This window comes from Macadamia integrifolia, unplaced genomic scaffold (assembly GCF_013358625.1).
Source record: "Macadamia integrifolia cultivar HAES 741 unplaced genomic scaffold, SCU_Mint_v3 scaffold1042, whole genome shotgun sequence".
NCBI lineage: Eukaryota > Viridiplantae > Streptophyta > Magnoliopsida > Proteales > Proteaceae > Macadamia > Macadamia integrifolia.
The window spans coordinates 17,256-29,941 of record NW_024868061.1 but is presented as its reverse complement, the minus strand read 5'-3'; the positions used below and the strand labels follow the sequence as shown (position 1 = coordinate 29,941).

Here is a 12,686-nt window from a genome sequence, read left to right as displayed (position 1 = left end):
GGATTTTTTTTTTTTTTTTCGATAATTAAAAAATGGTACTCCATGGTGGTGATTATAGCCATCAGGTTGAAACTCTCATATGGCACAATAAGCAATACTTCCGTAGGATCAACAACCGATGGTGGGGTATACTGAGCTAGACCTCTAACCAACTGACTTGAGTAATGATGAGACAAGTGCTTCCTTCTACTATGCTACCAGTCCATTGGTAGAGAGATGGGGGGTTCAAGATTTAGGAATCTTGTGGATTTTAACTTTGATCCCCGCTAAACAATGCTGAAGATTATTGCACGATGGTTCTACTTGAGTGGGTGCAAGTTTTTTAGGGAAAATATTACCGTTCTTCATTTTTTGAGGCTTGTCCTAAGCAAAGTTGTTATTGGGCTTGGAGGAACTAATTGAATGGTGAGCTCTTGATTCAAATTCTATATAGGATAATTGGCAATGGATGCTTTACATTGGTTTTTAAGGATAAGTGGATCCGATCTCTACCTAGAATAATGCAAAATTGATTGTGCTTGGCATGCCTCCACGTGGAAAGACAGCCAAGGTGTGATGACGAAGTCCCATGTGGGCTCCTTCATAGTTGCAAAGAGTAAGATAGGGTTTAGCTTTTCAGCTTCTTCCATGAAAGTTGATGCCATTCGTGATGGAATCCTCATAACTAAAGCACTAGAACTTCTTTCTTGAGTTGTTTTTAGTGAGCGTTAATTTGTAATTAATACATATAACAAGCTTGATTTTTCATCAAACTGAGTTGCTAGAGCTATTGTTGATGATGTATTGTGTTTAGTTTCTTTTCTCATTCTTCCAATAAGAATACTCATCTATTTGCTAATGTACTTTAGCTTTGGGGTTATTGCATGTCTAGTGGATACATCCAGCTCCTTTCCTAGCAAATTTTGCTTTTTCTTGGGAGATTATCCTCCTTATACTTCTTTTAATATAGTCTCTTTTAGGTTGCGGGTTAAGGGGAAAAAATCCGCCAAGAATGCACTAGAAGAATTTACCCCTTCCTGTAAGATGTGACCCATTTTTTAGGGTGTGTGAGAATGAAAGTTAGGGGATTGGGCCCACATGCCGGTGGGTAAATGACAAAAGTAATAAAATGGTGGAAATTTTACTCTCTTTTTTTTCATCTTCTCTTTCTTGTTTGGTTGCTATTTTTCAATAGAGTGGGATAATATTTCATGTGCAGAACACCCCAGAAATAGTTTTTTCCAAATTTATCAATATACCCTTAGGTTTTCTCAAATTACCAAAACCATGCCATTGCTACCTAACCTCCCTCCCTAAACAAGCCCATGATCACAAAGCCCCACTCCATGTCAACCACCTAATAGCAAAGGCTCCTTCCCATCACCAGCTTCTCCCTTCAACTCAACCTCAGACACAGAGAGAGAGAGAGAGAGAGAGAGAGAGAGAGAGAGAGAGCCCAACCCGAACCGCCCAATTATTAAATGGGCTGAATACTTCAACCTAATTCCAACCCATAGGTAACGTTTTTTCTAGTCCAAATGAGAATCACACAATATGCAACAATGAATTGAAAAATATTTAACAAAAGAGAGAGTGATAATAGAATTATGGAAAGAAATATGAAGAGATAAAGTGAGCACTGAGAAGGCGTGCAATGTGCAACCTTTAATCTTTTTCAAACGTCAGGGCTTGAACTGGTTCAATGACCCATCAAACCTTGGACTCTATTTCTGAACCCATCTCAATCAAGTTGATCCAATAATAGCCCATTTATTAATTGGCCGGGATGAAAATTGGCTTGCCTACTCCATTCCATAGGGGTGTAAGTTTAGTCCTAATGATATAAATCTGCTCTAACCCGCCCTAAGCCCGAACCCTGTCTAACCCTATTATGAGGGCCAACCCAACCCAACCCTGTGTGGGGTTGGGCCGAACCTGGGTTGAGCCATAGAAAACTCAGCCTGACCCTAACCTGCCCTGTGTAAAACCCTGGTTATTATTGTGCTTTGCAAAATGCAGGTGTTTCTCTTAACCAATGGAGAACCATATTTCCTAGTGAGAGTTTCTTGTTGTTGTCGTTGAGCTTCTTGTGTAACAAGAATATGATGGATAATAATATAGCCAAAAGAAATAGCACAAAGCTAAAGGAAAAACCGTGAAATAAGCAAAAGAGAGAACGATATAGCCATGAAATAAGGAATGTGAAGAGATGATTAGGGCTTGCAGTACTTGAGTTCCTTGGTCTTTATTTATTGGAAATTAAGCATTAATGTAGATCAAGATGAAATGATAATGATAGTAAATGATTGGATTATGTCTTAATATGTTGACTTTTGATGGAGGGGATTAAAAAAAAGAGTCACATGGAAAAATAGGGGCACATGGAATCTCTATGAAAGAATGATAAAATATCATGTTCAGAATAGTTTAACGGAATAATTCATTTTAGCATTTTAATTAAAAATCATATGTTTCAAATTTGCCAATTTTCTTAATTTTCAAATGTTGTACTTATCGGAACGTGATTTCACTAGGAAGATCATCTAGAGTCAACCCGGCTCAACCCTGAGCCTGATAGGGTTGGGCCTGAACATGAACCTGACAGGTTTGGGTTCAGTTTTGGGACCTAGGGTTAGGTTAGGGTTGTAAGAAACCCAGCCCAACCTGGCCCTGTTTCACCATTACCATTCCAATAATACAATGTTAACTGCTGTTACATTTGATGGGAGAGTGTTTCCTATGGGGAGTGTATGCTACACCGGTTGGAAACACCCACTCACAGCTCTCCCTTTGGTATAATTAAAAGGGGTAGAGAGATCATACATAAGGCGGAGGAGAGAGATAAACACATCTATATGGGGGTGTAGGGTACACTTATGGACAAAAACACTGTCCCATATTTGATATGTGGCAAATTAGGTAGGCCCAAGCCACCCAAGTCTTGAACAGAGTTCCCATTGTCAAATCTCAAGTTTCATCTAGTTTTGTAAAGCAGCCTATAAGCGACGTAGGGTGGGCCACGAATGAAACTTACCATTTCAATGGTGATATTTTCTTTCTTCAATCAGTTGAAAGAGGGGTTTTGATCAAGGGGGATGGGAAAGGGGGGTTTTTAATTCATTAAGGGTATTATGGATTTTAACTTGTAGGGGTAGTTTCAACATTTAAAAAAAATTAGGTTGACTTAACAACCATTTCAAACCGCTGAGAAGGTTACATAGAATCTTTGTGTTTAAGGTGAGATGAGTGATGTATATGAAAAAGCATAGGAGGAACTTGATATTTCCCCATAGTTTAGGAGAGGGGGAGTGATAATTCTTCTATTGATTTTAAAGTAAATTAAAAGGCCAATATTCTTCCTTTGCCCATTGGTGGCTGAGAGAAGTATACAACATAGTATGTTGTAATGTAGAACAGCTGACATCCCTATGGATTCTACTTGGATGGGCTTGAGTTCTGCTTGTTGGGCTTCATTTGATGGGCTTGGCTCTTTTGAATGATTTCATCATTTCATGTACTAAAGAGAAGGATGTGGTTGGGAGGCAAGGCAACGATTTTTTTTATTTTGGTAGACGGAGTTGATTTTGTTCGAGAGAAAAAATAACTTCGCTCTATTTGGTTGCAAAGAAAATTGAAGGGAATGAAAATAAATTTATTGTAATTATTATCGTATATGATTATAATACTATTTTTTTTATTGAAATTATAATACTAATTTCAAATCATTTTATTTTGTAAGTAAAATAAAAATTAGGAATCTTACAAAGCCAAACAAAAGAGAGCACTAATTAAGACACTCAGCTAAATTCAAATATAAGGGATGGAAACTCACAAACCAAAATGAGTTAAATAATATTAATACTGATGATTTAAAAAAAAAAAAAAAAGGAAGAGAGGTGGTAAATTTTTAGAGTGTTAAAGCCCGAACCAAGCAATATTTACTCTGTCATACTGTCAAGTTGTTCCATCATCTCAGGTGTGAGGTAATTTGTCGAATCTCCAAATTTATCTTGCCTGAAGAAAGTATTGTTAGGCCATGTTTGTTTAGTGGGGAGTCTCGGGTGGGATTGTTGTGGAACTGATCCCACGCGGTGATAGGTAACTGACAAGAAAGTAATATGAACTTTACCGTAGCTTCACTATCATCATTCCATCACCATTTTTATTTATTCTACCAGGGGAAAACTTTAGAGACAAAAATAGTGGAAAGGAATAGGGAGAAACGGTGAGAGGTCCAACCATGGTTGGAGCCAACACAAAGGAGGTGAAGAGGTGCGGGAGCTACAGAGCACATAGTCGGTCGCCGCAAGTCTCCCCTAAGACCTCCATCTTCTTCTTCTTCAATCTCCCCCCCCCCTTTTTTTTTACTTTTTAAATGTTGCAGATCTCCTTCTTCTTTTTCTTCTTCTTCGTATCTTCCTTTATTTTTTTTTTCCATATTTTGCTGACCTCCATCTTCTTCTTCTCCGAGCTTCCCTTTCTTTTCTTTTTTTTTCCTAATCTTGCAAGGTGCCAAGGGGCCTACAGGTGGAGAAATCCGTTGCGAGCGGCCTACAATTCGGCTGCAAAGGGGTCTGCAGGTCTGCAATTTGGTTTCCATCTTCTTCTTCTTTCTTTTATTTTATTTTATTTTATTTTTATTTATTATTTTTTTTTTTTAATAATATTGCAGTCCATGCTACAAAGGGATCGCAAGACTGCCTGCGACTTTGGCATAGCTCACCTATCAATCTCCATCTTCTTGCTCTTCTTCTACTTTTTTTTTTCTTTCTTCTTTTTTTAATCTTGCTATCCCCTGCTAATATGAAGATATTCATCTTGGATGCGCCTAGCAGAGAAGGAGCACATGGGCAAGGCGGGTGGTGCTGTATTCTCTAACTGATTTCCTTCGCGATTAATCCTGCCGGTTTAGTGGGACTTTGCAAAGTGGTGGGATGGGAGAATTTAGTAACCACGTGGGGTGACAACAGTTGCATGATTTTTTTCTTATTTCTAATCAAACTCCCACCCCCTGATAACCAAACACCCTCACATCTCATGAGGTGAAATAGTCCTGATAACCAAACAACCTCACATCTCATGAGGTGTAATAGTCTGTACAATTATCCCACCTTGATTTCCACCCCAGCAAAACCCCATCAAACAAATGGGCCCTTAAGAATTCCAGGAGAACTTATTCCAATTTTATTCACATCCAAATTGCTCAAATTATGGAAACTGCAAAGCTTTATTATTTCATAAATAAACCTATCCCTCTCTTCCATTGAGGAAAAAGGGCATCCCATAAACCCTGCCATCCTTTTTAAGTGAAGAGCTGGCTCGGCCCCCATCTCATCGTTCTTGAGAAAGAACACATTTTGAGGCCTTTCTAAGCTTGCATTCCAATACTTCAACACATGATCCCAAAATGGCCTAAATCCATATATCCATTTGCAAAATAACTTGAAAATGTAGTAAAGTTTCACAGGCTCTAAGGAAATACTATTGATATGGATCTGCTCCCCAAATGGGTAAGGTTGGAGACAGATCTCACGCTCTCCATGGGTCCCACACCCCATGGAGAGTGATTTGTCCCCACCCGTGCCTATATGGGAGTTGATCTGGACTCAACCAAGAATAGCAAGTAATTGGGATTGGTCTAGGTCGATATCGATTTTATATTGATTTGAATCAGTCCATATCGATTTAGATCAGATGAACTTTCCCTTGATATTCTTTAAAGGGAGAGCGATAGGTATGCCGCCGATATCAAGTATGCTAGTGGATAGCACCAATAGGAACACATGATGGAGTATCATTCAGGAAGGATATGGGGGTCATTTCAGAAAAAGGGAAGAGAGAGATAGACACAATGGGTGCTAGCATACTTGATATCGGCGACATACCCAACCTTTTCCCTTCTTTAAATATCAATTTTTTTACCCTTAATCCATACACTCAATGGTGTCTATAGGTTTGGTTCAAGATATAAAATGCAAAAACTAAAAATTGAACCGAGAATAGAAACATATTTTAGAAATCAAAATAGAATTGACCTAGTTTGATTTGATTCTTTATTCAGTTTCATTTACAATTTTAATTTGGTTCTATATTAAATTTAGGTCATATTTAAATTGATACCATTAATATCACATTCAATTCGGCCAATTCTCCCCATATTGGTCTGATTCCTTGAACCATGCATAACAATGTAGCTGGATGAATGGTCTAACAAAAATGAGGTAAATGAAAAAGACTTCACGAAATTGATTCCTGTTGGAAGTAGTTGAGATTTGAAACCACAGATAGGGGAGAGGATAAACCTTTCTCTTTTTGTATTGTTGGAAAGGTCCCTCGATGGCAATGCTTAATGAGATGGCCACAAAATCTGAAGATAGAGCTTCCAAAAGTGCAACATTTCAAACCAAAATATACCCCAAATCTTTCTTATTTAGATCGGATTTGGCTTTTTTATTGAGCGGTGATCACCCCACGTCTTGCTCATAGCTATTTAGGTGATCGCCAGGTGTCCAAGTGATGATTCAATTGCCGAGCTTCTATTGATTAAAACAAAGGCATCGAGGGTCATTAGATCACTGCTTGGACACGTGGTGAATGCCCATTTAGCTATGGACAAGAACTAGGTGATCACCACTCAAGAGAAGATCCAGATACATTTATACATCTCTTCAAACTTGAATTTTTAAAGCTTAAATACTCCTCAATTTTTCCCTTTCTGGTAATTGAATTCTCCTAAAACAACCCCTCCAAAATAGGATAATTTACCATATTTACTTACAATCTTTAGGCGAATAATCCATAAAAGTTGCATTCCCCTAATCTCTTCCAATACTGATAATAAAACTGTATCGAAATCTTATTGAAAAAGATTTGGTATGACAAAACAATATCTTTCTTGATTTAATAAATCCTACTGAATACTGAGTATCGAATTACCAACTACATATATGTAAAAGGCAAAACTATCTAATATAAACTGTAACGATATGAAATCATAGTTATACCTAACAAAAGTCATACCAGATTAGTATGGTATCACTAATGAAATATAGGATTTTTCTTTGTGCGATACGATTTTAGTGCCTTACCTAATAAAAATCATACCAAACTATTGAAATATGGGATTTTTCTTCGTATGATACGATTTTAGTGCCCACTCTTGGTTTGTTGTACTATACCGAATATCATATCGCTTGACACCTTTAATTCCAGCCAACCTAAATTCAAGTAGTTGACGCCATGTCACAATTATGAATATATTTCAAACCCATTTTCAAAGAAGAAAATATGTGTCAATTTTTCCCTCCACTTTTGTCTCCATAAGAATACATAATTTTAATTTCATTATATTTTATTTGGAAAAAAGGATTCTATCTAGTCCCGCCCCTTATGCCTCCCAATCCCCATCACACCCCATCTATAAAAAAATTCGTCGTTGTTTGATGGGAGAGATAGGGCTCCCAAAAATGCAACATGTTTATGTATTATGTATGTAAGCTCCAAATTTTTCCATCTATATACCCATCTTCTAAAGTTGCTTGAATTCTCCTCAATCAACCCAACAAAATAGGATAATCCACTACAATTCAGATTTGAATGCAATAACTTCTTAGAATTGGAAATAAAATTCAAATTAGATGCTAAGGCCTTACCTTCTAGAGTTTGCTTCATTGGATCCTATATAGATATGTGTTGGCCAGAATCTTCAATATTTAATCATTGATGGGGAGATAGAGCTCCCAAAAGTGCAAAAAATGTAGCCAAAATATCCTATATATACTTATCTTCAAAAGATGGATTTTCAAAGTTTGAACTATTCTCAATCAACCTCTCCAAAATAGGAGAATTCACCCCTACCCTTTATCTCTACTTCCTTAATTTGCAAGAAAATTTACACTTCTTACTCTCCATAGCTACCTTAACCCAATCTTAGCACAGTTTTGGAACTCCTCTCTCTGAAAAGAAGGGTGGTAAGTGAAATAAATCATCTAGCGATTGGGATCTCAGGATCTCGGGATCTGATAGATCCGATTTCTTTCTTTCTTCGATTGAAGTGAAAAGTCACCTTACACAGCAAGCAAAAGTCTTCCTCTATCCCTTTAGCCTTCTCCCTATATATCCTCCCCTATTGAACTTATCTCCTTAGTTGGGATAAGGTTGTAGTTGTGATTGTATTGAACTTATCTTCTTACTTCCAAAGTTTCAGTAATGACCCAAAACAGTCCTTACAAAAGATTTTTTGTACCCAGAAGCAGAGAAGAAGAGGAAGAAGAAGAGAGAATCTACAAGAGATATGAGGAGATTGTTGCAAAACTTCCCACAACAGAAGAAGGTTGGTCAGGTAACCCAGTCTACCAGTACCAAGGCTTTTGGTACAGTCCTGAAATATGTGTTGGAACACTAGCAGTTCAAGATCACTTCAAGGCACAACCCAGTGACATTCTTATTGCTAGCCCCCCCAAGTGTGGCTTCACTTGGCTGCAATCACTAGCTTTTGCTGTCATGAATCGCGAATTCCATCATCCTTCAGCACATTCACACCCTTTGCTCACATTCAACTCGCATGATCTCGTGCCAACGATGGAGATAAGGCTATATAACAACCATTTCAATGGCAATCGAATTCCCAACCTCGAAATCCTTCCATCACCTAGACTGTTTGGAACACACATGCCTTACACATCGCTACCGCAATCTCTAGCACATAATTCAGAGTCCCGGGTCATTTATATTTGCCGGAATGTGAAGGATACTATAGTATCATGGTGGCATTTCGTCAATAAGGTAAGGTCGAGTAATCCATCCTTGGAGCTAATCAAATTGGACTACATTTTTGAGTTGTTTTGCAAAGGGATATCTGCATTTGGGCCATTCTGGGATCATGTGTTGGGGTATTGGAATGCAAGTTTAGAAAGGCCTCAGAATGTGCTCTTCCTCAAGTACGATGAGATGGTCACTGAACCAGTTCTTCACTTAAAAAGGATTGCAGAGTTTATGGGAAGTCCCTTCTCATCAAAGGAAGAAAGGGAAGGGGCTATTGATCAAATAATAAAGCTATGCAGTTTCGAGAATTTAAGCAATTTGGATGTGAATAAAACTGGAATAAATTCTCCTGGGATTATGAACAGTGTCTTCTTCAGAAAAGGTAAAGTTGGAGATTCCACAAATTACCTTACACCTGAGATGATGGAACAGCTTGACCACATTACACAGCAAAAATTGCATGGTTCAGGATTGAAACTCTAAATGTATAAAATATCTTTCTTGGTTTTATCCACTATTAGCTTGAGATATTAAATATAAATATAAACAGACCGCGTGTAACTCCCTCTCCTTAAATAAATTCTGTTTGGTATTTAAAAGAAAAAGGGTCTGTATGCGTGAAGTAACCATGTATGCTACAATTAGAGGTGTCAATCGGCCTTTGGTTTGGTTTCGATTGGGTTAAATCGGTTTCCATCCAGGAATGAGGGAGACCAAAATCAATCTGGTAAGGAATTTCGGTTTTCGATCGATTTCAGTTTCAGTCCGATTTGGTTTTGGTTTATTTCAATTTTTCAATATCGGGTTAATACCGATTTAGATCGGTTTATTATTGGGCTTGAACCATAATGAATTCTTACATTCATAATCTATAGTGAAAAGATTTGACCAAAAAAACACTTTAAATTCATGATTAAATCATGGTTTATCGTTGTAAGGCAAAAATAACTAATATTGAAACCAATAAATAACAAATTACTAAGAAGATAACTAATATTGAAATCACAAAATGAACCCTATTATCCAATCATTCATTTAACTATCCAACTAGTTTTCTATAGTGAACAAGGAAATCAATGGAAGCATTATTACAATTTACAAATCAATTTCTCTATTCATAACCTAATATTCAATGATTTGTAACAATTTCTCTTACAATAAAAATTTTCTCACTAATACTGTAAAAAATGGATGGTCAATTCACCAATTTAAAAATATCATAGTCATTTTTTTTATCGATTTCATTCAACTTGGTTTCAATTTGGTTATTGGTCAATTCGGTTTGGACCAGTTTTCAGCCGGTCCCAACATACCTTAGTCCAAAACAAATCTAATAAAGACCGGTTTGATTCAATTTGGGTTTTATCAATTTCAGTTAGTTTTATCGGTTTGGCCTAGATTTTGACACCCACAGAGTGTAATGATGTGATTTAGCAACACGTTCCAACCTCCCCTTTCCTCTCTCTTCTCAACCTCCAGAATGTTTAGGCTTTGGCTTATGATTGCACTCATGCCTTTCAAAGTTGATGGAATTCGCTTACCACTCTCTTCTCTTTTCTCTTCTCAATGTAACCAGAGTGGGGAATATGCAAGAAAGGAAATGAACCGATTATTTATACAGCTGGATGTATGGTTATAGCCATTTTCCACGCTATAATGTGAGGGAATCTCCCACACCAAACCAATGATGGCTCGAAAAATAGTATCATCTGCATGCAGCCTACATGATCAGAATGGGGAGAGAACAATAAAAATTCATGTGTGCTATGTACACTCGTGGAACTTTAGCACACACGTGGAACTTTTTCCCACAAAAGGAGGGGGAAAATCTTCCTGCAAATGCATCATAGGTCTTTCAAGTAAAAGAATCATCAAAACAGAAGAATATGATAACTCCATATAAAATAGTCACAATTTATTCAAGGATAAATTGGGGTGGGGTGGGGGACAATTCCACACAAAAACCAAAATAGGGCGGTTCACTAATAATAGAAGGTCAATTCAGCTTATTTATCCACAAATTTCTCCAAATTCCAGCTTGGCAGTGTTCTACCATGCTAATATTGGTTAATTTTGTGGTTAATGAATCTAAATATCACATTCAACATTGCCAGACCAGTCTAAGATTAATTCATAAACTCCGTGATTACGTTCCGATTTTGGAAGGTCATTCACCAAGAAAAGGTTTCAATGTGCCAAAGATTCACAGACTTTGAAATGGTCTCAAATAACCCACAGCCTCCACCAAACCCACAAAACAGACTCACATGAACTGATTCCCAACTCAAGGCAGATTATTTCAGAAAATGATGAGAAACAAGTGAACAAAGTAATATCTAATTGCGATTTATAAAAAATATATATCTTAATCAAGGATAGGTTAGGATAACTGAAATTAAATTCACGTATTGCAAGGATAATTGAAATGGAATCAAGTCCAGGTTCTAGGAATTCAAAGATTAACCAATACCATGCAACTACAGATCACTGTATGGAGCCCGCCCACCCTGTTTTTGGCTATGGCTCCTTCCTCCTTTGTTCCAACTCCCAATAGCATCTACTAATTAAAATTATGCATCAGAGAAAGATGACTAATGATCTCTTTAATCAATGTATTCAGTTCCAAAAATTTCTTAGACCATAGTTCAGTCATGTTTGAGCATTGCAGCCATTCTCACTCTGTGATCAACCTGCATATATTGAGAATGTATGTAAATATGTAATTATGATATCTCTGGCAAACCCCAGATCTGCTAAAAAGTAGAGGTAAGCATATACTAAATGATTCCATTAGGCTGTATATCTAAGTGCTCTCATTGTGCATACACTCATTTTAACAGAGCTTATTTCACAGGCTTCAAGTCAATTTTGACAGCCATGTGACCATGCATACCAGATAAAAGACAAGAACCCTAATAGCGTAAACCAAAGCTTCTGAAACTACAAGTTGAATGTTTATGCCCATGTCAACTTAGACCTCCCCCTCCCATGCGAGAGAGAGAGAGAGAGAGAGAGAGAGAGAGAGAGAGAGAGAGAGAGAGAGAGAGAGAAGTACAACCAAGTTTATCAATATGCTATCCTTGATAACAACAGAGCTATATTGCAATAGTTGTTTCCAGGCACCAATGGCCTGACGGAGTGGCAAGGCATTTTGTGATTTGTGTCATCACTTATAAGGCTTGTTGGTAAGATGAACTTTCTGATTCACAGAGTACGAGCACCAATACCCAAAATCTTAGGGGGGGAAAAAGGAATGCAACAAGAGAGATCAACTCAATTCTGTTGATCTGCTTATCATTCAGAAACAGGGTGTTGTCAGTGAGAAAGAGAATAAAAGGAGAGGAATAAGGGAAATGAAAAACATATAAGATGAACAAGGAGACAAATTAAGGAAGAAGTCCAACCCGAGGTGAAGAATAATCAGGAGAAGATAAGGAGGAACAGAATCAGTCAGTCAGATCTGGTTCTCCCAGCCCACCAAATGCACAAGCACAGAAGCACAATCATAACAGATTAAATCTTCAATTCATTCAACTCTGTGAAACAATGGGATTACATGGCTATTTAAAGACTTGTGAAACAGAAAACAAAAAAATCTTACAAAACTCTACAACTCAAACTAAACAACCACTAAAACAGAATAAAAATGATAAATATAAAATGGCAAAATAAACAACCCCAAATGAACAAACCCCTATATACCCTTTAGGGACCAAAACCCGGGTTTATGCCTGGTTCTTCCCAGCTTGGGTTTCAAGACTTGATCAAGCCAGTCCAGCCATGGGTGTGCAATTACATCATCAAGGCAGTGACACTTTCATTTTCTTTAATTTTATTTTTTAGGTAAAAGTCTTTTAGTCAGAATATGTAACCTTATTACCCAAGTACATGATGTTTATGTTTCATCCCCTATCAATTTTTTTTGGGGGGGGGGGGGGGGGGGG

At 37.4% G+C, this 12,686-nt stretch overlaps 2 protein-coding genes across 2 annotated transcripts in view; one reads left to right on the top strand and one right to left on the bottom strand.

Moving 5' to 3' along the window:
• Positions 1–8,187: 8,187 nt before the first annotated feature.
• Positions 8,188–9,225, top strand: LOC122062443 (cytosolic sulfotransferase 5-like). The gene has a single exon (XM_042626087.1). The coding sequence runs from the start codon at positions 8,188–8,190 to the stop codon at positions 9,223–9,225; it is 1,038 nt and encodes a 345-aa protein (XP_042482021.1).
• Positions 9,226–11,063: 1,838 nt separating this feature from the next.
• The window catches only part of LOC122062452 (lipid phosphate phosphatase gamma-like), a 17,735-nt gene continuing 16,112 nt past the window's right edge, over positions 11,064–12,686 (bottom strand). The window contains exon 2 of the mRNA XM_042626106.1: positions 11,064–11,432. The gene's annotated coding sequence lies outside the window, so the exon portion shown is untranslated. The remainder of the gene's footprint in view (positions 11,433–12,686) is intronic.

Bases quoted from the DNA above. Each gene is read 5' to 3' on its own strand.
- LOC122062443 (XM_042626087.1), top strand. From the start codon at position 8,188: ATGACCCAAAACAGTCCTTACAAAAGATTTTTTGTACCCAGAAGCAGA.